We start from the raw sequence: 23,885 nt of genomic DNA, 5'->3' as shown, positions 1-23,885 counted from the left end.
GAAGAACCCTACAGGTGAGCTGGGTGTTTCAATGTGCAATGGTGTGCTACAGGACTTTAGTACTAAGATGTTGTTGTGTTAACGCGACGAACTGACCCTCGTCGAAAATTAGCAAAGCCAGCTTGCTCAACTTGACAAAACCATGCGTGAGGGCGTCAAGGAGTACCCTGAGCACGTATGAGTGGGTGCGCGTGGAGTCTGTTGCGCTCAACCTGGGGGCTTACGCGTGTGTTGAGATGACCACGCGAACATTGAGAAGTACTCGGTCCCACTCTGCCTGGGTCGTCCACAGCTCAACATCATCTCTCCCGCAAAGTAGCTGGTGTCCGACCCCAGGTATATTAGATTGAAAAGCATCATATTGCTGCTCGCAGAGTGCAACTGTTGGCGCAAGAAACCAGATAACCTGAAGGAGGCGTGTGAGATCAAGTCTAGCGTGGGGATCTAGCGGCAGGTATAGGTATCCGTACCTGGCCGGGTTCGCACGTTTCCAACTCCGCTCGTGTTCGTTCGATGGCTCTGCGAACTTGTCAGTATGGTCCCGTCATGGCAGAACATGCAAACCTACATATGCGTCTTTCCCGAGCCTGTGTCCATGACGACAATGACGTTGTCTTTCATGCTCTCTGCAACCATCTCAGCCTGATAGCCTCGCAGCTGAAATGTCTTACTGGAAGCAGTCGGAATGACTCCGCCATAGTTGTCATCTTGCATTGGCGAATCCATTCGTATTCTAGGAAAAAAACGCGACGCAAGCAAAGAATGTGTAGAAGTGGTAACCTTTGGTGTTGGGACTTGAGGTCCAAGGGTGGCAGCGTGCTAGCCTACCCGGGCAGCTGTGTTGGCTGGCGGCGGATATGCAGATGACCAGAACCACGCACAAAGTCCTGGCTGTTGTCCTTACTGCATGAATAACCCCATTAGATTTGACCGAAACGCGCAACACCCAATGACTGCAATATGAGTTCAAGCATTGGGCATCTCAAGACATCATTTTCGTAAATGCTACATAAGTCGCTTCATGCCTTTGGCGCCGAGTTCATTTATTTCGACCCAGTGCAGGACGGTGCTGCATCATAACCCTCTACAAGTTCGTAAGGTAGTCCTCAACCTCGGACGGGCTCAGCTTCCTGAACCGTGGTCCCACAGCGCCTTCGACACCCTCAACGCCAAGGAGCCTCTCCTCTGGCGGTCCGACGATACCAATCTCGACGGTCTCTCCATTCATCTCTCCTTCTATGGTCTCCTTGAGTGTGAGCAGAGCAATGTGAATAGCGTCCTCAAGCTCGAGACCGTCAGTGTATCGCTTCTCCAAGAAGGTCTTGGCGCTTGTCGCGCTCTTTCCGATCGCTGTCGCCTTCCATGGGAAATAACTGCCGCTGGGATCGACCTGGTACAGACTGGGTCCGCCCTTGAGGATGCCACCAGTCTTGCCGCTGACCTTCTTCTTCTCCTCGCTCGTCTGCTCTTCGCTCTTGCCTTCAGCCTCAGGCTCGATACCGTCGTCCCATCCTGCAATCAGCAGACTAACACCATACGGTCGAACACCACCAGACTGTGTAGCCTCCTGCATCACTCGCGCCACGTCCTGGACTAATATCCTCGTGGGTGGGTATTCGTTGTAGACGCGCTTGTAGCCAGTATGTGAGACCTTGCGGGCCTTGTCGACGAGAACGCGGTAGTCAGGGCCCATGCCCGAGTAGACCATACCGATGTTGGGTGTTATGAGGCTAATTTTTGATGACGATTGCGAGTCGATGAGCGGCGATGACGACTTCTTCTCGGTTGCGAGGACAATGCCGTTAGTTGCTGCAAATTCCAGTCAGCACTATTGGAAACCAATGAGCAGAGTGACGTACCCTTGATTCCTAGTGAGGTAACACCCTGGTTGACGGCGTTCAAGGCATACTCTATTCATGTGTTAGATGTTGTCTGCTCCAGTACGGCGGGACTCGTAAGATTTCCAGGGCGCGTACCGATCTGTACCAGCTTTCCGCTGTATGAATGTTAGCAAACATATCATGTGTGATCGAGACCGCAGTGTTTACCTGGGAGAGAAAGTGGTGAGGGAGAAGGAGTATCTGTCCGCCATGGTGACTGCTTGACAAGATCGAGAGGTGGTATGTGAGGAAGGGTGTAGTCGGCGGCAGGGAGAGGTTCAGTGGGGTTGATAGACGACGCGGGTTACTGGAGGCGATCTGCTAGAGCTCCAGGCTACCCAGAGCTTCGTCGCCGACGGCGCCAAGACCGGCGCTCGGCCTAACCGTGCCTCCGGTCTGCTTCCAGGAAGCTGCAACTTTGATTTCTTCGACCTTCCAGAACTGCTCCTCTGAATCACCACCACGTCTACGACACCTGCATCCTGCCACCGTGTCCCTAGTGTCATACAGCAAAGGCGGCTGTGGCGGAACATGATCCGCACTACCGAGACACTTAAGTTGGCGAATGTCTTCCCCGCGACTTCCTGATTGATCGCCTTGTCATCTTATGCTTACCCACATACTTCTTTACTGGTAAGAGCTGCATTAACTTCTGCCTTGTACCTTTACAGCATTTCGATCCGCCATGTCTTCGTCTTCTGGATTCCAGGCTATGCCGGGTTGGTACTGGCCTGATGACGCGCCGAAGACGGAGCCCACCCAGCCATCACCTTCAGGCACCTCCAGTACCAGCGACAACGCTTCGTCGCAATCGCGCAGCTCTAGACGTTCTCACTGGCCGCCGCGACAATGCAGGATATGTCTCGAGACGGTTCAGCCAACATTCAATGTTCCCTCACAAAACCTCCCCGGCTTCTTACAGTCTTCCAATGTGGTTTACGAAGATGAAAGCGGTCGCCTGATCCGTCCATGTATGTGCAAAGGTTCATCCAAGTATGTTCATGAGGCTTGTCTACAGGCTTGGAGGCATGCAGACCCTAGCTATGGACGTAGGAACTACTGGCAATGCCCTACTTGTGGCTTCAAATACCGACTTGCGCGTCTTGGAGTTGGGCGCTTCATAGGTAGCATTGGTACGTTTTTGTCATTATATCTCCTCTTTTTACGACAACTAACACGTTGCAGGTGCTCAGGTTGGTTTGACTGCCATCATATTAATTTCCATCATCTTCGTCCTTGGTTTCGTTGCCGATCCTATCATAAACCTGTATCTGGATCCATGGAGCTTCTTGTCCCCTTTCTCAGGATCCGACTACTCGTACTACTATGAAGACGAAGAGTCAGCCACTTGGTATGAGCACTTTGCGAAAGGCTTTGCCAGCATGGGTGTGCTTGGTTTCTTGAAAGTTCTCATCGCTAGTCCGCTCTCCTATTTCAGAATTGGAGGAGGCCGAGGTCGAACGACTGGTCGAGACCGATATGAGCAGGTTAGCTGGATCATTATCCTGATAGGCGTGGGCACATTTCTAGCGGTATGTGAAGAAACCGCTTCCGTCATAATCATTTACTGATAGTATTTAGGCAATCTACAAAGGAGTCCGTGTATGGAGTCGCCGTACGCTTGAAAAAGCCGGCGAACGTGTCATGGATGTTCAAGGCGACAATGACGACGATGATGAATAGCTTCGGCTGAAATGGACACGGTTCATCGAGCAGTTGCTTCCAGTATCTCTTCACTCAACACTTGGTCAAACACTCTCCAACGTCCGCACTTTCTTAAATTGCCACAAGTTATTCCTCAATACTGTGTCGATTAGTCTACGTGCGAAGATCAAACCAGCCCGCGACCTCCATATCGGCATTGCGCGTTTTGTGCTCGCCGGCTTTGTGGAACGTGGCGCTACCCACCTTTGGCACTCATTCTGTTCTATCTCGCCCGCTCTACCCTCGTGGGGCCCTCTAGTTTCTTCCGTCAAAAGAAGAAGCAAACAGGGGCCTGGAGCACCCTTTGTGGCATGAACGACATCAGGCCTCTGGTACATCTTCATTCTTCACTTGCGAACGTAGAGGACTAAACAATTGCATGACAGCTTGTAAAGAATTATTATCGTGAATCACAAACGAGATTAAACGCCACCATGGTCACTGCTAGTGGCACTACCATAAAACCCAAATAACGCCGCAGGTGTATAACCTGCAAAAAGGTGCTGCAAAGCTTGTCCATCTAAAGTGATGATGCTTGCCTCGCAATACCGTATATGTCCAACCAGTCCCAACCGATCCCAAGAACAAACGAAAACCGTACAATACAATATATAGGCCCAGGGTATCAATGTAGAATATTAAAAGCCACTTCTCCTTCTCTTCCTCAACTAGTGATCAGGCTTGCCACCCTTCATGAAGACCCTCTTGGTAGCACCAACCTTGCCGAGATCACCAAACTCGGTCTTTTTCCCAGCCACAGCACTACTTGGGCGAATGTCACTTATGCTATCCGTCCGCTCGAAAGGCGGATGGCTTGAAGTGATGACGTTACTGCTCACGGTGCGAGCTTGCTTCATCATGCCTTCGATCCACTCCAGCTTCTCGCCACTAAGGTCCAATTTCTTCGCTTTCGGGCCAGCGAGCCCGACTTCTTTGCCTTGCCAAGAGTTGCGGGACGAGGTCGAAGAAGGCATAGTCGGGTCTTCAGTAGCGCCTGGTGTTCCAGTGATGAAGCTAGGCATCGGTGGAGGCGCTTCGTCGCTTGTGAAGTAGCTCAGACCAGATGACTTGACGGGTGTCGTGTTTGGACTAGCCAAGGGAAAGCCGACGCTGATTCGTCTCTCCATTCTGCTCGCCCTGCTGTCTGGTCGGGTGGGAGAACCATCGGGGTTCTTCACCTCGAGACCTAGGACCTCAAATTTGCCTTCGCTTGCAGTCCTGCGACCGTGGTGCTCAGCGTATTGGCGCAGATACTCACCCAAATCAGACCAACCACCACCAACGCGGACCATGACACGCTCACCATTCTCGCCAACGCGGCGGATGAACAGCTTGATGGGCTGTTCTTTGCCAGGTTGCGTGAGATGATACAACTTGATGTCGTTATCGCCTCTTGCCGCCGCTGCAGACCTCCGTCCGGATGCAGTGTTGTTTAGATCGAACTCGCTCTTCGCAGGCGACAGAGTGAGCTCGGGAGACTTGAGGCCACTGACTGAGCGAGCTGCGCGCAGGTATCCACGACTTCCCTTGGCTAGAAGGCCACGGGCTGGCTTGACTTCGGGTGCATCGGGACCCGGACCTGATCTGAGTCTAATGCGGCCGGGAATGGTTGTCAGGATATCAGAGATCTTGCGCTCGAGCTCTTCCGCGCTGCTGGCGGACTTCTGAGCGAAATGTGTTGGCGGCCATGGTGCGCTCACTGTATCGTCTGCGGTGGTGGTAGTAGTAGTCTGTACAGGTCGACGCTTTGCCATGGCTGCATTGAGCTCGGGACGCGGTGCTCTCATAGAGCGGTTGGTTGCGTTTCGAACTGAAGGAGACTCCTCCACGGTGCTAGGTGGGCTTGAGTCTGGTGAGATGTCTGTTGACAGCGAACTCAAACTACCTCTCCACGAGCGTGGTGTTTGAGGCGGCTCCATAACGGGACTGTCCCGGCCATCGTTTTTGGTGATAGTTGGGTTACCAAAAAGGGCCAGAGGTTTGGGTCGGCTTTGTGAAGATGCCTGGGATGGTTGATCTACTCCAGTCGGGGCCGATGAAAGTGATTCAGACTCTGACTGCGCGGCGACGTCTTCAGGACTCTCGTCGAGATCGTATTGTACCACGGTATCGCCTTCCTCAAACTCCGAGTCTTCGTCAACAGATGGCGCGATGCCTTGTTGCAACTCGACTTCTGTAGCCTCAGTCTCTCCAGATACCTGACGTGTGTTGTTGGAGCCGATGGAGGTGTGGAGTGTTGAATTGCTGCTGTTGGATGCGTCGAGGGCATAGTCCCCAGAGAACATCACCCGATGAGGTATACTACCAAAGTAGTCATGCGGAGCTACTCGATGGCTATTCTGCGAAGCAGCTTCCTCTGGCGATGCTTCGTTAGCAGACGCTACAGAATCGATTCGAGCATTAACAGCGGCTGGTCTGGGGGCAGAAGCAGACTGCACAGGGTTGTTGTCCGGGTGTAGCCCAGGCTCAGATGCAAGGTCAGGGGGTTGTAATGTCTCGTGTGTACCGCCCTTGCCAATGACATTAAACCCCTCGGCCCGCCTTCGGACTTCGAGGTCGATGACCCTCCTTCTCGATTCGTGTTTCCAGCGTCCGTAGTCAGCCTCTGTAGTCTCAAAGACGTCTATCCAGTTGTCTGGCAGGCAGTCCTCCTGACCTTCGAGCGTATCGAGCATCTTGTCCAGTTGCCTACCCAAATCGCTGACTTTTTGATGAAGCACTCGAGAGATGGTGTCTACGGCGCTCTTCCACTGCTCGAAGGCGGCATCGGACGTATCTGCTGGTGGCTCAATGGCCTCCCAGCCTAACCGCATAGCTTCTTGCGCTGTGTCGAGCTCGCCGGTGTAGCGGGGTGCTTCGCGGAGGATGGAGACGCGGGCAGTCCATGTGCTCAGGCGGGCTTTGAGCTGGGCGTGATGCGGTAGGGCGGATAGGAGGGTTTGGGTGATGAGAAAGGAGAAGTCGTCCATGAGCTTGTAATGTTGGCGGTTGGCCTCGTAACCAGCAGAGGACGGTCTCGACCTGCCTGCTGGGTGCATGTCCAGCACATGTTCCTTCAGCTCTTCGACATCTAGCTTCAGCATCTCGTCGGCGATGTCGTCTAGCCGCGCCTCGTGTTGCTCCACCTCGACTGACAGCATCGACCCCCAGTATTCCAATGGCGGCATGGCATCGGCGCCGTCGGATTCGGCCACGTGCTCCCTGATGTGCATCTCGATGCTTTTCCTCCTCTGTTCGCGGAACTGGGCACTCGGCTGCTCGAAGCTGCCCGACCAGCCCCATTGCTCAATCTCGGCGCACCATATCTTCAGCCGCTGCGCTGCCTTTGCGACGCGCGATCCCAGGTCCCTCTCGGCAGCGGTGAGGGTCTCGATGCAGGAGAAGATCTTGTATTCGTCGCGTGTGGTGTCGTAGGGCATGGGCTTCTGCGTAAAGGCGCGGAGGGTGGTTTCGGGCGACAGATCACGGAGGCGGCTCTCTTCTGAGCTGCCGTGCGCCCTGCCTCTTCTGGTTGCTGGTGACATGGCTGGCGATGCAACGCGACGGGGTGTCAGGGGCGGAATCATCCGCAGAGGTGAGGAAAAGACGTCCATGGCGATGTTTGCGGTCGGGATGAAAGAGCGACTGGTGACTGTTACGACAAGGAAGGTACAAAGGAGAGGCGGCGAGTCTCAGACACAGCAAGTCGCGGGTGGCTGTGCGGCTGGGACTGCGATGGTCATGAATTAGTATCCTCTGTCTCCCTCCTGTTGCCGTGGTGGTTGCGCTGCCGGCAGCCCGAATGTTTATTGACTGACGCAGTCTTCGCCGAGCATCTTGCGCCGTGCACTCTTGCATCGTTCACCCGCATGTTACTAAGCCAAAAGCACATTAGCTGTAGATCCGTTTCGGATTCGACACCCAAGTTCTCGCGACAACTGTGCCTTGTCGCCTTGAGACGGCACCTTGATGGACGACAATGCTATATAGCTAGCAAAACTCCCCGTGTCTTCAGCTATTGCCTCCATGCATCAGTCTTCGCGATTCCTACCTTGCCAAGCGCGTCGCGGAACAAGGCAATTCTCTCCGCACTCCCCCGCAATCAACTTCAACCGGCCATCTTGTGCTCTGTGCCGTCTACACCATCAGCTCACACTTTCCACTACGCTTGCTTTTCTTCGGACGGCTTTCGGGTCAGTCTCTGGCGACGTGCACGGGACAGCAGCGTCGGCATGCGCGACTTTCCGACCGGCTATCTGACCGTCAGATTTTGACCGCAGAAGATACGCACATCTCTGCATACTCTCTTCCTCATTCCAGAAGCTACCCCACTACGTATATCGTCATCTTCCTCTGCCAAGCACGTTAATGTTCCGCCCCGCGTCTCTATCTCATTCACCTTCCCGAGTGCGTTAGCGAATTACCTGTATACCTCGTCGTTACGCAGTGCTTGCATCCAGCTACAGTTACCCCATGTCACAATACGATGGAACGTAGGAGCAGGGAATTCGGCAGGCTCAATTGCCCTCGGTAGGAGCAACTACCCTCTAGGTGGAAAGATTGACGTTATCGAACCGAACCTCGAGCGAGCTGCTTGCAAGTATAAAAGGTACCATGCATCGTACCATTCTGCGGTACCCTTCTGCCTCTGTGAAGTGTGCATTTGTCAGTCAATATGAAGGCAACTCTTTTGGCACTCGCTGCTATTGGCGCACAAGCCTGCCAGCGTGAACGTGCATTTCTACATCACCCACATAAGCATGTCAAGCGGCAATCCGTTTTCCCTCCAGCCTTGACACCCGATGAAGAGATATTGCTAAACTCATTTGACTCCGTGTCAATATCTGAATGGTCATACTACTACAGTATGCTTCACCAAACTTGCCAAAACAAGTAAACTAACCAAACGTAGCTCATGGCCAACATTTGGCTGGCCAGAATGAGTCGATGGGTAACCAAAGATCGTTCTCAAGCGATAGAGCAGAAGACTAATCATTAGTGCAGCCCAGTGGACTGCCGACAAATGGTCCGAATACGGATTCACCTCAAGGCTCGACGAGTACTGTACGTTACTACTATCTGCAACTCCATAAACATCTATTCCGAAAATGACGCAGATAAGTGCTGATATGACTCAGATGTCTTCCTTAACTACCCTGTATCGAACTCGCTGCAGCTCACATATTCCAATGGTAGCACTTACACTCCTACCCTTATGGAAGATGTACTGGCAGAGGACGAGACAACGAGCTATCCCAATAGCGTTCCAGTCTTCCACGGCTACAGTTTCACCGGCAACGCATCTGCAGAATACGTTTACGTCGGACGAGGCCAGCAAGTTGACTTTGACCGCCTCGCAGCGCTTGGTGTCGATCTTGAGGGCAAGATTGCGCTGGCAAAGTACGGTGGCCCATTCCGTGGCCTCAAGGTCAAGAATGCTCAGGACCATGGTATGATCGGTGCTGTGATTTTCAGTGACCCTGGCGATGATGGGAACATGACAGAAGGTGGGCTCAGTAGATCTTCTACCAGACTTTTTCACTAACAGCTCTTAGCAAAGGGAGTGGCCCCCTACCCTTATGGTGGTGCGAGGAACCCTTCAACCGTCCAACGTGGATCCGTCCAGTTCTTGTCTACTTATCCAGGAGACCCGACTACTCCTGGTTACGTCTCCAAGCCAGACTCACCACGCGCAGATCGCACCGAAATCACTCCACAGATTCCATCATTACCTATTTCTTGGATTGAAGCTCAGCCTCTACTTCAGGCGCTCAACGGCTTTGGAACCAACGGCACTGCAGTCAACAGAACAAACTGGGTTGGGGCCATTCCCGGAGTCGGTTACTTCACAGGCGAGGGATCTGGCGCATCTCTATCGATGAGTAATGTGATGAACGACACATATGGCACAATCTGGAACGCCGTTGGTATCATCAATGGTACGCTCGAGGATGAAGTCGTCATTGTGGGCAACCATCGTGATGCTTGGATTGTTGGCGGTGCTGCCGATCCTAACTCTGGATCTGCCGTGCTCATTGAGTTGGCCAAGGCATTTGGCGCCCTCGCTGAGACAGGTTGGAAGCCCTTGCGAACAATTGTCCTCTGCAGTTGGGACGCCGAGGAGTATGGCCTCGTTGGAAGCACGGAGTGGATGGAAGAGTACATCCCCTGGCTCAAGAACGCCGCAGTGTCCTACCTCAACATTGACGTCGCGGTCAGCGGGCCCATCCCAGACGTTTCCGCAACTCCAGACCTCCACGCTGTTGCTACGAATTTGATGAAGAAGATCGTTTACCCTTACCGAAACGACACTAGCCTTACCATGTACGACGTCTGGTCGCACGAGAGCGGCGAGGTCGGTGTTCTGGGTAGTGGAAGTGACTACACCGCCTTCCTCCACCGTGGTATTGCATCCATCGATATGGGAGCTGGCGGAGGTCCAAACGACCCGGTCTATCCCTACCACAGCAACTACGATTCGTACCACTGGATGGCTACCTTTGGTGACCCTGGCTTCATCACCCACAAGGCCATGGGACAGTTTCTTACTCTGCTCTTGTACCACATGGTATCCGACCCTGTCGTGCCCCTTGAGCCAGCAGACTACGTCTCTGAATTCAACACGTACCTTGAAGATCTCGAGACGGAAATCAGCGGTAGCAACTTCACTGTTGACCTTACGAACCTTACTGCTGCAATCGCCCAGTTCGAAACCTCGGCCCAGGAGTTTGTCACGTTGAGAGATCAAGCTGTTGCTGCGAATGACACTGAGCTTATCACCGTGCAGAACCACAAGGCACGCGATTTCTCCAGAGGCTTTACCTCGCAGGGTGGCTTGCCCACAAGGGAGTTTTATCAGCATACAATCTTCGCTCCTGGACGTGATACTGGATATGCTCCGGTCACCTTTCCTGGTATTACTGAGAGTATCACATTCGATCAAGATGCAGACTTGGCGCAGGAGTGGGTGCAGAAGACTAGCTCTGCGATCTTGGTCGCTGCTAGTATCTTGAAGACGTAAAGACTCAAGGAAAAGAAAACGTCGTTACGATCATTTGAGTAGTAGCAGAGGGTGGGGGAGACAGCCCACTGACGAACTTGGTGAAGAAGAGATATGTGGTCAGTAGTAGAAAGAATAATGATAATGTATGCTGCAGGATTCCTCGCGTTTCGTTCTTCCAAAGCTGAACAACATTCTCTCCGCTCATTTCACAACAGCAAACAAGAAGCCGTCATAAGATTTCTCGCCAACCGTCTGCAATACCACACCGTCCAATCTCTCATCCTTGCCCACGTTCTCCACTACCCTCCTCGCACCCGCAACCCTTGGATCATCCGTCTCCTCCGCCAATTGACCTTTCCTCACCACATTATCCACGATGACACATGCACCTGAAACGCACATATGCAGCGCCAAGTCCACATAATTCCAGTTATTCTCCTTATCCGCATCGATGAAGACGAGATCGAACTGCGCCCTCTTCCCCTCCTTGACTTCCTGTACAAGTTGTGGCAGGACATCCATACCAGCCCCGAGTTTGACCTCGACCTTGTCTTCCAACCCGGCATTTTTTATATTCGCTCGTGCAACGTCGGCGTGGTGACTATCAATTTCTAGCGACGTTACTTGGACGCCCGGACTAGATGTCGCAAGCCAGATGGTACTGTACCCACCCAACGTGCCTACTTCGAGGATGTTCTTTGCACGTGCGAGGCGGGCGGTGAGCTGGAGGTATTTGCCTTGGGAGGGTGAGACAGCGATGTCAGGTAAACCGGCTTTTTGAGAAGCATCGAGGGCTTGTTGAAGAGATGATGGAGAGGGCGATGTTTCGGTAGACGGATGTAGGTGAGAGAACGAGTAGGTATCTACTGCTGTCCATCGGGCGTCTTTTTCGTGGGATGAGCCTGGGGGCGCCATTGCGAACTACAGCTTGAAATATGAAGAGTTAAAGAGGTTAGTTCTTGGTTAGCTATACGCCTTGAAAGCGCGTGTCAACGCGTCTTTATAGACACGACTACATGCGCGGAGTCATCCACATCGTATTGTATACGCGTCTTGCATACATCTGCCTGATAGTGTCATATTGCGTTATTGGAGAGCGCGTCGTGGAGGGGTGGATGAGTCTTCAGCCAGCTCGGGAATCTGGTTAGCATAAATCCGAGCCACGAGCTACGATTTCCGATATCGCCGAGGTCAGGAAAATGTAATTCACCACAAGAAAGCAAGAACACGGAACGAAGAGCGATTCTATCAAGGTCAACATCCAATACTCCTATCATTTCATCTATATACTCATTTATCGCTTTTCGGATGCAATCCCCTTCGATGCCTGGTGTGCGAGTCGCCGCGCTTCAGGTGGAAGAGGCGGAAGTCCTTTGTTCACATCTAACAGTGTGACTCGAGTGAAGTGCTTCAAAGGACTAGGTCTGTAGGGCCGGTGCACAGGGTTGATACCATGCGGGGTGACACCTCTGGTGAAGTGGGTGCTGATGGAACATCTTGATTCGCTAATGCAAGCAGGGCTGTTGTGGTTACCTCTTTGGGACTTGGTGGTGTTGCTCGTCATACTCTGGCTTGCGCAAGGGCTTTTGAGGGTTCTCGTTGCGCTGAGCATGTGGGGCGAGGTAGAGACATCTGACTGGACAATCGGGGGAGTGGTCTGCTTTCTGTGTGTCTGAGGACAGTGGCTGCCGCGGTGGGCAGAACCCTCTTTCATGCGAGAAGCCCGCAAAGACGATTCTTCCATCTTGGACAATCTTGCTTGCAGCTTCCGGTCCGTCTCACCCTCTGTATTCTTATTAAGCATGCGGTCTGACGTCTTTTTGCTTATCCTTTTCCAGAGCCCTACTGGATACTCTTGGAAATCTGGAATGCTTGCAGCCCTGGTGGCTTCATGGATTCCGTGGTACTTCTTTCTGGGCTTCCACCAGGATAGTGCAGCTGGCTTTGTTCTGTTGGCTGTAACTTCGACTCCTGGTTTTGAGAATTCGATGGAATCAACCGATGAATCAGAAGAGAAGCATGACTGGGCTGCACTCGGCTCGTCGCTGTAGCCGTCATGATGAGACTGACCCAAGTCCCCAGCGTTCTCCATGCTGATGGCTTGCCCTTCGACTTTGCCAGTCTTTCCGTGTCCCTCAGCATTCTGCGCCTGAGCTGGCTCATGATAACATGGCTCCCTGTCGTTCAAGTTCTGGTCTTCTTCTCCGCAGCTTGGGTCTCCAATTGTGCAACAACTGTTATCACTTCTCAATGTTGACGCCTGGCTGTCTACCTGATCAGAAGAACAGTCCCACTCGACAACTCCCGGTTGACCTGTGGACGACTCCAAAGTACTATCACGTATGTTCGACTGATGGTCAACCGGGAGGCTTTGTTGCGCAATATCGTTCAGAATGGGGTCGCTATTGTCAAGCGAATATCGTGATACGAGCTCCGCAATGTCGTCGAAGCTTAGCTTATTATTGCGTAGCAGATACAAGAAGCTGATGCAGTCTAGATCGCTGCGTGGTCCCAAAGTGAACGCTATTGGTGTTCGTGGAGCCTCGAGATAAACGCCTTGGAGGTATTCTTTTCTTCCTTCTGCTAGCCTTAGTTTATGCACGCCTTTGCTGCAACTCGGCTCTGCATTCTGACGGACTTCGGAAGCACAGTCCTTTCGCTGACGATGAATTCCTTCGGCATAGGGTGAGCAGTCCGCTATGTCGTAACCGCCACTGACGTCGTCGCCTCCTCGAAGAGACCATGGGTCGTTGGAATCGTGAGAAAATGGTGAAGGTGAAGACGCTGGCGAGTCCACCTTGAGGCGCCCATCTAGAAGATTCACCACCCGAATAGAATCGTCGTCGCCACCAACCACCTCCCTCGTCAATGGCCATTCTTCTTCTTGTCTTTCTCCTCCACAACAGCTTACGCGGTCTAGTTGCTTCAGCGCCGCCTCAAAGCCTGACCTGGCTTCCCTGAGGAATGCCCAATCGAGACGTATTCCCTCTCCCTGATAAGCAGATACCGGCCTCATACCTCCCCCCTTCCCGTTTCCTTGCATGCTTTCGTGGTGTTCGCGCAACCTGATTGCACACGCCCAGCACCGCCCTAACCTAAACTTCAACCACCTGAGGACTTCACCCTCCTTCTCGACCTGCTCTGGTCTTAAGATCGTTTGTACTACTCCTTGCTGATTAGCCAATTTGGAAACCTTGATGAGTTCAGGAGCGTGGCCACATGTGTAGGAGCGACGATAAATGTATGTATATACTGGAAACCCGGATTTGAGGGTTGTTGAAGGCTCAGTCTGCAATGCTGCTATTAGTGGGGTCTTATCAGCCATGACTGTTCTCCGTAAGTGGCAGGGGCGGCCCGGTTGTGGCATTAAGCAGGGATTAATCAGAATCTAGAATGGCACATACAGTTGGATGTTTTTGTTGTAGTTTGTTGGCCGCCCGGTCTCTACAATGGGGGCCGATACGACACGGTTGGTGCCACCTCAGCAACGACTGCGAAACTCGTATCGCTGTGACGTGCCATTTCTTTTGAAGGACGCCTTCTGAAAGCTCAGAAAAGATTGCGACGTAGACGATCTTTGTGAGGCGCTGACGTTGCGCTGCTGATTTTGTTTTGTCGATCTGATGTCGTGAATAAACATAGTGACTAGGGTTACGCAAGGGTTGAAAGAATTTCATTGAAGATGCGGACTTGGCCGCTCAATATTCCATTATTACTGTAACAGATAACGCCATATGATCATACCCATCTTTGTCCCGTGTCCGCCTTCGGATACTGTGCGGGTAAGGCAAGTGCCGTCTTGCCAAACAATAACGCCACGCTTGCTAAAATGATAAGATATTGCGAAAGTTACAGACCATACCACACTCCTCGATCACCTACGCGCCGAAGTTCTGTCCTGTGCTCACAGGAGCATATCCAGCTGGGGCATGACCCACACATCCCTGATTGGCTAGCGGATCGTGTCCCGACACTGGGGGACTCTCAAGTGGTGGGCTCGTCAAAGGCTCCATAATGTAGCTTTGATGCGGCGATTTGTATTCGGTGCTTTGAGCTGTAAGTGGCATCAGATCTTCGGGGTGCGAGCTCCACCGTGCCGTATTGCGCATCTCTTCCAACCCCGCGTCGCGTGGCACATGCCCGTATAGCGCACCCGTCTCCTGCACAGATCCGTGTGGACTATGTCCGTGGCCGTGGTGTCCATGCTCTTCAAATTCCAAAGCGTATGGCTTTCCGCTCTTCTGAACTTGCCAGTTGCAATATATCGAGCTTAGCTTATCGATGACCAGGATAACGAATAGGATGATGACGCAGATGGGTAGTAGCCATGGTGATTCGACCATCCTGTGCAACCGGTTGGTATCGGCCATCAGAGCCAACATTGCACCACCAACGCCAAGGGCAAGAAAGCGCGATATGACGGAAGTGAAGTCGAATAGATCAGCCTTGTGGCGGCGGATCAAGAAAAGGAATATGATCAGGCAGATAAGAAGCAGGCAGAAGGACGACCAGTAGTAGAGGTAGACAAGCTCGAATCCTTTAAGGCCAATCTTGAGGGGACTAAAGTCTTCGAGTTTGTCGACTGGGATCTTCATACCGAGTCCAGTGTACATACCATTGGTAAGGAGGTGAGATACGTTCTTGAGCGCCTCAGGCCAGGTACCATCTTCGTCGTCTTCACCCATGTTATACTGAGTAGTATTCTGCGGCGAGCAGATGCCTGTGGCGTTCCCGACAAGCCAGATAGCCGACTCAGCCTGATTATAATAGCTTTTGGTTTCAAACTTGCCGTCTAACTCGAAATACTCCAAAAGGTACTGTAGCTTGTCTTGTAGCTTCAGGCCGTCAAGGTGGTCGTCTTGGCAATACTGAAGGATGGAGGTGGTGACTTTTCCGGTATTCCTGGCGACGTACCGAGCTAAAGCAATTTGCTGAGAGCCTTCGACAACACCAACAATCGCAAGTTGGAAAGGAAAGTGTAGCAAAGACCATATTTGTTGCCGGATGGTTCCGTAATGTCCGTGGGGAAAGTTGTCGAAGTAACTGGGGTATCGTTAGTTATGGAAACCCAGACTTTTTCCATCTGTGTATACTCACAGAGCCCATATCAGCACAAGAACGACGATGATGCACATGATCAAAAAGCATCCTTCAACTTCTAGTCCATGCTTCCCCATCATCCTGCTCACTGTCTTGGTAACGCCAATTGCGCCCTCGCCAATAACAATAATTGTCAGCAAGCTCATGCGCTCCATCAGATGGGTCTTTTTGAAGCTCATCATGCGCCAAATACACGATATAAGAATGACTCCAACGCCTTCGAGCACCATGACGATATACCAGACGATGTAAACGAGCCGCATGCTGTGGTCGGCCTCGTTCTTGAATGCGGGTGTCATAGCGGCAAATGCACCCATACTGACTGCATATATGGCGAACATGAGCATAAGTGGGAGGTAGATCTTCCCATACTTTGCTCTCCAAGTGAAGTAAAGGACAACAAGATATTGAATGGCAAGAAGACCACGGCTGATGACTAGTGTATAACACAGGATACGGAAATTCTGCATAATTCAGTATACATGATTCAAGATGTGGGCATCAAACTTACTGTGTTGTTCCCTTTGCCCTTCTCGTTTGCTGGGTTGAACTGACTTCCAACCAGCGCCAGGCCAACAAAAACTATGAATTGGATTGTCTTGCACACGCGCTCATAGAGCGAGTCGCGCGCAAATCGAACATCGTGGAGTGTGATTTGAAACCAACACGACCATAATATGCCAAAGAAACCGATGTATGCCAGTAAATAGTCTATGTCGGTGATAGAGTGATAGGCCGTAAAGGTTGCCAGATTAGCAACGAAGAACAAGTCGAAGAAAAGTTCCACGCTATTCGCTTCATGTCGTTGAGAAAAGACCAGGTTTTCGTGATCGGCACCAACTAGCGGGGATTCGATAAACGGTGTTGTCTTGTGCAGCCGTTTGAGATGCTTTTCCGCATCGACATCTCGCTTGTGGCCGTGGAAACTCCAGCCCATATTGCCAATCTCTTGTGTAGTCAATAACGATGAAACGACTACAACGGGCGAGAAAAGGAGTTAAGAGGGTTAAACAATGATAGACAGGAGCATACCAAGACCAACAACACGAACTCGATTCGGCCCTGCCGAGATTCTTATGCAAATCCCATTTCGCATGCTACACGCGACACGAGATAGCCCCGCGAGCTATGGCGCATATTCTATCTTAGGCCTGTGAGCCCAGGCCAGCACCCACGGAATCTCCACCAGGCCGCTAGCAACAGTGCCAATAGCACTGCATCGGGGCTTGTTACACGGTCTTGCTAGCTAGTCACCCAGAAGAGCTAGAAGATGCTAAGCTGGAAGAAGCTTCGAGAACCAAGCTGCTGCGGATCAGGCTCAGTAGTACGCCAACACAGCAATGCTGACAGCGCTGTTGTATATCGGGAAAGCACAGAGGATGAGATTCACGACGGCAGCATGCCTGAACCCAATCATCCCATGCACGTGAGGCTTGGCAGGCTTCCGTGTCGAATTACACGGCGTGGAGGTTGGAGTCAGCTCAGCCCTGAGATCCGTAGACGGGCCGCTAGCGGGACAAGCGTCTTGTTTGTTTGTGGCGGAGGGCCATCGCCAGCTAGCCTCATCCTAGCACGAAGACATTGTCGCAGCATTGAATTGGAACGTCCTGGCGTGCATGGTAGACGTGCTGCAGTAACATTCACAGCTCAGCATTGCCCGCCGGCAGGCGGTCAGCTCGGCGTTCAGCATCGCCTATTGAGGCACCAACCTGGATCACAATCACTTCTCCATGACTATGGACCCTCACCCGGTCGGCGTTGCGTAGATATCACTCCCTTCTCTCTGCCGATCTTGCTCTCTCATCACCAAATGTGCTTGCAATTTCGAGTCATGTCATACATGATATTACCCGGTGGTCTGGAAGCGCATGCTCATGCTCCTCGCATCTCTTCTCTGACAGCGCGCCTAAGGTGATTACATGAAGGCCAGCTATTTGTGGACGGGAGGAGCCGCGAGCAAGATTACCGCAGCTGTTTCGTGAGTATCACAATGCCAAGTTCCCATCAGGGCCAGACAATCTCTCGGGTCATCATTTTCCCTTGCTGCGGGAGGGCTTCTCATTTGTCTGCTGTGGAAACCGAGACTGTCAGGAGGAGCCTTTTCCCCCTGTATTGTATCCTAGCCATAACAGACCTTGAAAGACATCTACAATGATAAGATTTAAACATCTTCCAACGAAGCAATAGTGTATACCATGAAGGTGGGTTTCGGTGTTTAGGGCGGAGCTAAGGAAACAAGCTCCTTGGTAGTAAGCGATCAGAGAACGTTTCATATCGAAGTGATGATTGGCTGACGCTTCAGCCAGATGAATATATTCTAGACCCACCACATGAACGCCGCGCTGATAGTCAAGATCTAGGAGTCTAAGTCGTGCAAATATGCTGCAATATATTCCGAGTTTCGCGCACCTCCTACTTCCGTATCAATCCTGTACGCTCGTTCACGCCCCCACCAATCTCCTCTTCTTCATCTTCCTCTTCGTCTTCGTCTTCGTCGTCGCTGAATCCTTCAGCTTCCAGTCCCTCGCCGCGGATTCCAAAGCTCAAAAGGAACCCAATAAGTGCGATACCAGCGAAGATACCAAAAGGCAAAGCTTCGCCTTTGGGTTTCAACTTAGTAGCAGCCGTGAAAAGCGAGCCTGATAGGAATGGACCAGCCGCACGACCAGCGGCAGAGAGCGTCTGAGCGAGGCCATTGAGCGTACCAAGCACATTGTGATTGGGTGCAGAGTTGGTGATCTGTACAAAATCAGCATCTGTAGGTCACTACATAATCGACACGATAACTTACCATAAGGAGCGCAGCTGTCAGACCACCGACACCTGCAATCGTCTTGATTACCAACACAACGCCAAGCTCAAACCACAACCAACCAGCACCCGAGCCGATACCCTTGTAACCCTTGCTCTCTTTATAGCCTACCCATGGCATGAGACCGAAGGCTGCTATGAACAGTCCTAAGCTGATTCTGTATGCCATCTTGTTGCCGAGCTTGCCTCTGAGCCTGCCAAATACACCTATCTGGAATAGTATTGTTATTGCACCAGCGAATGACAAGGATAGTCCGACGGCTTCAGGCTTCAGGCCTCGTCCAGTAGGCGGCTGCTCTTCCGCAAAGATTGGATATAGAGAGTTGTACGAGATGTTTGCGAGCTGGAATATGAAATATGTTACGAGAAGCAGGACGGTATCCCGGTTCAGAATCTCTTTCCGCGTGAGTTCGTCGCCGCTGCTGTGTGGGAAGAGCGTAGGTGCAGACTCTCCAGAGGCATCAGAAGCATCGTCTTCATCTACATCATCTTGTGTATCGTCTTGTGAATTGTGGTTTTTGTGGTTGCCCAAGAGGCGTCGTACGTAGGTCGGTCGTGTCGAGCTTGTGAACTGCCACATCCATGAGAACAAATTACCCAATCTCTTTCCGAGAGGGGGTAAGTTCTTCGCTTCTTCCAAACTCTCTTCTAGAAAGAGCATGCACACTACCAGATCTATGGCGAGGACGAGAGCCGAGAAGAGGTTCGGAAGAAGGTACGGGTATGGGTTCGACTGGCTCTTGTTGAAGGGGTTTTGGTACAGGACCAAGAGTCCTCCCACGATGGGCCCTGTTATGCCACCAATACCGTAGATTACGGGCAGGTAGGTAAAGGCGCGTGACTGGTTGCTTCGGTCCGTAATCTCGCCCAAACATGTCGACACAACGCCATTGTTTCCGTTGACAAAGCCCATCAAAGCCTGGACGAGTATAGCCTGCCAGAGTTCTCTGCAGAAACCAAAAGCCAGGAAACAACACATGGTCAAGAAAGTACCCATGATGATGACTGGCTTCCGTCCGATCTTATCGGATAGCCAACCCCAAAAGAAATTTGTTGTGAACTGCGCCAAGGCAAACGAGGATGCGATGAGTCCGACGTATAGCCCTGTCTGTCCATCCTTGACTTCGGGGAACGACTTTGTCATCTCTGGTAGATATGGGCTTATCGAGTTGAGGGCTGTTTGCTCGGCGAGAGCTATGACAGCTAGTACGATCAGCTGCTTGGTCGGCAGGGGCGACTCGTGGTGGTTGTGGCTGCCATCTTCAGAACGGTTGCCATCTTGGCCGGACGGGGAGTCAGATGGTGGTCGACCGCGGGATTTGGGGGGAATGGTTGGGAAGGTAGTATAATCTACGTGTCAATATACACAGTTAGCATGTCTCCAGTGCACCTCGCATACCGAAGCTACATACGGAGCGTTGACCGGCGCGCATCGAGGGCTGGCCGACTGGAAGGCATTGTCGCCGAATGTGCTACCTCTGTGAGGCCGAGTTGTCACAGCAGGCTTTCACGTGCATCGATGCGCAGGTGATGGAATTCTTGGATGCAGGAGGCTGAAGGATGCGCTTTGCTGTGAAGATTTCAGGCTGGGATCACGCGCGGCTCAAGCTACATACGTCATTATCGCAGGAACCCGCTTCGCTTGGCGCGACATCTCGATGCTGTCTCACCATCGCGCACTCGACTAACAACTGCCTCATTCACGTACTTGAAAGACGTCCATGGCTCAATCCTCCCTGAGCATGTGTGGTCCCTGAACGTTGTGCTGTTTGCGACCATCCAATGGCCTACCCCATGGCTTTACAAACACAGATGTCATGGTCCTTTTCCATCTCGATGAACATCAAACTATGTTCGCATAATGCGAACAGGCTAGACAAAGCTTGGAAAACGCGAGCGCGACACGGATACATCGCATTGCCGACTATCTAGGTCCCAGTGGAGGCTGGTCAAGCCTGACGCGGAGGGCCGAAGGCAGTCAAAGCTCGACTGTCAAAAGAAATCATTAGCGCAACAACCACTCACGGCTTCTGGTGCAGATCCATATCATCCATATCTAAAATAAGAATGCATGCTACAGTACGATAGCCGCTCCATAATCTGTCTACGCGCAAAACGACCAACCACAAGACATGACTACCCAGACCAGTAACCTGTGCTTACTGCGATATGCCTTAAGCATGCTTCCCCACAATCTTGTTTAATTGCCCCAAGGATTACCCCCTCAACCTCAATCTATTACGCCCCGTCCCATCGCCAACGCTGCACGAGAACACCAAACACTGTCTGAGGACACAAAAGTCATCGGTAGAGGCAAGCTCTCTCGGGATCATCGTCAGTCGCTTAAGCCCGGTGTATTTAAGCACTTAAAGTTTCCAGAAGTCGCTCAAACCTTCTCATACGCCAGACCCGCGCTGATGTCTTGTTCGTTCTCGACATCAGACGTGCAGGATTTCGCACAACCGACTAATCCACCCGTGCCTCCATCGCTTCGGCTTCCGTTTGTTTCGAGTCACTTGACGGGTCTCGTGCGTCTCTGTCACTGCTATGCAGGGCTAATGAGCACATTAGGACCAATACAATCAAACGACTTAGATTACCGTGATGCCAAAATGCTGACTCTGGATTCCGTTGCGGAGATTTCAGGCATACAGTGTTCACCACTGTATAAAGTCGATAAGATCCTACACAGGAAGGGCACATAGTCAGTAGGTCCGCACGGAGACGTAGATACACAGTGACCTTTGTTTGAAGGCCCCTTGCGTCAGCTTTTAATTCGACTACCCTTCAACAACTGTTTATTTTGAATTTCTCCCATTCCATCTTCTTTCTTTCACACTCTCAGTGTATATCGTTTCAAGCATGCGATACTCTATCCTGCTTCCAGCTCTGGCGGCCTTCGGTTCGACTTTTGCGAGACCGAAACAACCGGAATTTACCAATACCACCACCTTACCTACCCACTTCGGACTGGTCGTATTCCCACACTATCAAGCTCTCGACATATTTGGTCCTATGGACCTCCTCAACACACTCTTTATGTACTACCAAAACTCCACTATCGTGCCGAAATTCTCGGTTCTCAGCAAAACTATGGATCCCGTCACGTCGGCCATGATGACTGGAGGCTTTGGCCAGGAGATTATGCCTACCACAACATTCCCGGATTACCTGGCGAGCCGCGAACAAAGTGCAGGCAACCACATGGCCGTTGTGAAGAGCAGGCGTCAGAGCCATGATGGTATGCATTTGCCTCCTGCGACAGACAAGGGTGACATAGATGTTCTCATCGTCCCTGGCGGTGGTGGCACCCGCAGGAACATGACTGAAGAGATCAATTTCGTCAAGCAAACTTATCCAAAGGTATCTATTTTTCCCGTTCACCTTTCCGTTTTCACCAACTAACAATGCTACAGCTCAAATATATAGTCTCCGTCTGCACCGGCGCAACAATCCTATCCCGCGCGGGTATACTCGACGGCCGCAGAGCAACAACAAACAAGGCGGCCTGGGAATGGGCTGTGAAACAGGGTCCCAATGTAACTTGGGTTCCCACTGCACGTTGGGTCGAAGACGGCAACATCATCTCGACCAGCGGTGTGTCGGCAGGCATCGATGGAATGTATGCGTTTGTCAGTAAGGTTTATGGCGAAGAAGTAGCTCATTTCCTGAGCTTGGGTCTGGAGTATAACCGTGAGACGGATGCGCATCATGATCCCTTTGGTAAGATCTGGGATGTTCCGGGTGCTGATTAGATTGGCTTATCTATTGAAATCATGGGGTCGTGGTGGAATGGGGTTTAGTGACGTGTGGATAAGCCCAACGAGGTAATTCAGTCACACTGCATCTACATCTGCGTTATCCGCAAATACTGCTTACTCTCAACTCACTCTACAATCCCACTACGGTGATGAAGCGTAGTCTGGATAATTACGTGAGAAAACGAGGCTAGCGCTCAACGGTACAGGGGGCGCGCAGCACGGGGAGACAAAGACACCTAACACAACCAACCACAGCATCGAGCACTACTTTCTCACCCACTACAAATTCCCTTCTCTTTCTACTCTGCCTCCCATGAAATCGGTGCTCAACTCTCAATGTCCTCGTCGAAGACTGCAGAGCGCTCATACCTGCCTTCCCTCGGCGTAACGAACCACAATAGCGTCTTTCTACCATTGAATCCTGATTTGAGAGAGATACGATGCATCATCTTGCTGCCCGGATCTGGAAATGACCCTATAGCCTGCGAACTGGTATATACCAGCATCAACGAGAAGAATAGTACTCGTATACCATACGTTGCGCTATCGTACTGTTGGGGGGATATGGAAGATACCATTGAGATCCTGTTATATGGCCCATCGACAACTTCGTTTGACACACATGATGAACCAATCAGCGCGCCATTTCGAATCACGCGCAATCTCTATGCTGCGTTGATGGCCTTGCGAGATGACACCAAACAGTATCCATGGATTGACGCTTTGTGTATCAATCAACAAGATGCGAGGGAAAAGACGCACCAAGTTCAGTTAATGGGAAAGATCTACTCGTTGGCTGAATCAGTGTTGGTGTGGCTAGGACCGGCCGATAAATACAGTCGATTTCTCTTAAGACTATGGACGGCACACCTACATCCTCTGATAAACAGTCTCGATGGCGAAAGAGCAGACAACCTTTACGAGGATCTTTTTTCAGAGCCCCCACTCGCTATGGGATGATGTAGCACAAGACAAAGAACTCATCCAATTCGCGCTCGATTTCAACGAGGAAATAGAGGATGAGGCCTCGCCTGACCGGTATAAAAAGGCACTATGGATCAGCCACAACAATCTTTTGAGTAGACCATGGTACAGTCGCATATGGATTGTACAAGAGGTCTTCTTGGCTCCGAGAAGTGAGGAAGGTGGACGCAAGGTCCGATTCAGGGTCGGCGACAGTACAATTCATTGGAAAGATACAATGCATACTAGGATGATCTTGCCGGGTTACGGTCTTCTATCCGTTGGCAAAGCATGTCGCTCGTGGTACGCGCTTATCGACATGGACAAAAGGTTTTCGGCCTTGGACATCGACTTTCTACTCACATTTACGTCTCATTTTTGCGCTTCGGATCCTCGGGATAAACTCTTTGCTTTACTCCAGCTAGCCTCAGATACCAGAGAAAGCATGGACGACCCTTTGATCATGCCTGATTACATGAAGTCTCTGGCAGATGTCGTTGATGACTTGGTACGTTGGAAACCAAGTTTGAGTAAAGCCCGTTCTTTACTTCATGTAGCAGGAAAACGAAACGATCATTCTCATGACCGGCCGCCGCCGTCAATAGAAAACAATGAATAACACACCTATCTTCCTTGTGCTATCGAAACATTTCTAGTCGTTCCTAAATTCAGAGACTAGAAGAT

The 23,885-nt window shown here is 51.5% G+C and overlaps 10 protein-coding genes across 10 annotated transcripts; 3 read left to right on the top strand and 7 right to left on the bottom strand.

Annotated features, from left to right (window-relative positions):
- Positions 1–46: 46 nt before the first annotated feature.
- AA0111_g3371 (hypothetical protein) lies at positions 47–714 on the bottom strand (the record flags this gene model as incomplete). The annotated part of the gene is made up of 4 exons (XM_028649248.1): positions 47–167; positions 225–406; positions 471–519; positions 569–714. The coding sequence occupies 4 exons, from the start codon at positions 712–714 to the stop codon at positions 47–49; spliced, it is 498 nt and encodes a 165-aa protein (XP_028508806.1).
- Positions 715–1,084: 370 nt separating this feature from the next.
- Positions 1,085–2,092, bottom strand: AA0111_g3370 (putative proteasome subunit alpha type-2; the record flags this gene model as incomplete). The annotated part of the gene is made up of 4 exons (XM_028649247.1): positions 1,085–1,809; positions 1,860–1,910; positions 1,977–1,996; positions 2,049–2,092. 4 exons carry the CDS (start codon positions 2,090–2,092, stop codon positions 1,085–1,087), a joined length of 840 nt encoding a protein of 279 aa, XP_028508807.1.
- Positions 2,093–2,565: 473 nt separating this feature from the next.
- Positions 2,566–3,563, top strand: AA0111_g3369 (hypothetical protein; the record flags this gene model as incomplete). Its single annotated transcript, XM_028649245.1, has 3 exons — positions 2,566–3,013; positions 3,066–3,412; positions 3,462–3,563. 3 exons carry the CDS (start codon positions 2,566–2,568, stop codon positions 3,561–3,563), a joined length of 897 nt encoding a protein of 298 aa, XP_028509080.1.
- Positions 3,564–4,252: 689 nt separating this feature from the next.
- AA0111_g3368 (hypothetical protein) lies at positions 4,253–7,177 on the bottom strand (the record flags this gene model as incomplete). The annotated part of the gene is made up of 1 exon (XM_028649244.1): positions 4,253–7,177. The coding sequence occupies one exon, from the start codon at positions 7,175–7,177 to the stop codon at positions 4,253–4,255; it is 2,925 nt and encodes a 974-aa protein (XP_028508712.1).
- Positions 7,178–8,238: 1,061 nt separating this feature from the next.
- AA0111_g3367 (putative glutamate carboxypeptidase) lies at positions 8,239–10,584 on the top strand (the record flags this gene model as incomplete). Its single annotated transcript, XM_028649243.1, has 5 exons — positions 8,239–8,428; positions 8,476–8,514; positions 8,568–8,627; positions 8,702–9,070; positions 9,119–10,584. The coding sequence occupies 5 exons, from the start codon at positions 8,239–8,241 to the stop codon at positions 10,582–10,584; spliced, it is 2,124 nt and encodes a 707-aa protein (XP_028508717.1).
- Positions 10,585–10,767: 183 nt separating this feature from the next.
- AA0111_g3366 (hypothetical protein) lies at positions 10,768–11,481 on the bottom strand (the record flags this gene model as incomplete). The annotated part of the gene is made up of 1 exon (XM_028649242.1): positions 10,768–11,481. The coding sequence occupies one exon, from the start codon at positions 11,479–11,481 to the stop codon at positions 10,768–10,770; it is 714 nt and encodes a 237-aa protein (XP_028508716.1).
- Positions 11,482–11,860: 379 nt separating this feature from the next.
- AA0111_g3365 (hypothetical protein) lies at positions 11,861–13,891 on the bottom strand (the record flags this gene model as incomplete). Its single annotated transcript, XM_028649241.1, has 1 exon — positions 11,861–13,891. The coding sequence occupies one exon, from the start codon at positions 13,889–13,891 to the stop codon at positions 11,861–11,863; it is 2,031 nt and encodes a 676-aa protein (XP_028508891.1).
- Positions 13,892–14,444: 553 nt separating this feature from the next.
- On the bottom strand, positions 14,445–16,603 carry AA0111_g3364 (hypothetical protein; the record flags this gene model as incomplete). Its single annotated transcript, XM_028649240.1, has 3 exons — positions 14,445–15,609; positions 15,664–16,130; positions 16,178–16,603. 3 exons carry the CDS (start codon positions 16,601–16,603, stop codon positions 14,445–14,447), a joined length of 2,058 nt encoding a protein of 685 aa, XP_028508718.1.
- A 1,475-nt stretch (positions 16,604–18,078) lies between these two features.
- Positions 18,079–19,935, bottom strand: AA0111_g3363 (hypothetical protein; the record flags this gene model as incomplete). Its single annotated transcript, XM_028649239.1, has 3 exons — positions 18,079–18,405; positions 18,458–19,827; positions 19,890–19,935. 3 exons carry the CDS (start codon positions 19,933–19,935, stop codon positions 18,079–18,081), a joined length of 1,743 nt encoding a protein of 580 aa, XP_028508890.1.
- A 1,404-nt stretch (positions 19,936–21,339) lies between these two features.
- On the top strand, positions 21,340–22,232 carry AA0111_g3362 (hypothetical protein; the record flags this gene model as incomplete). Its single annotated transcript, XM_028649238.1, has 2 exons — positions 21,340–21,840; positions 21,894–22,232. 2 exons carry the CDS (start codon positions 21,340–21,342, stop codon positions 22,230–22,232), a joined length of 840 nt encoding a protein of 279 aa, XP_028508713.1.
- Between the last annotated feature and the right edge of the window lie 1,653 nt (positions 22,233–23,885).

Source organism: Alternaria arborescens, assembly GCF_004154835.1.
Source record: "Alternaria arborescens strain FERA 675 chromosome Unknown contig_6, whole genome shotgun sequence".
Lineage (NCBI taxonomy): Eukaryota > Fungi > Ascomycota > Dothideomycetes > Pleosporales > Pleosporaceae > Alternaria > Alternaria arborescens.
Note: the sequence above shows the minus strand (reverse complement) of the source record. Positions and strands in the feature narration are given on the sequence as shown.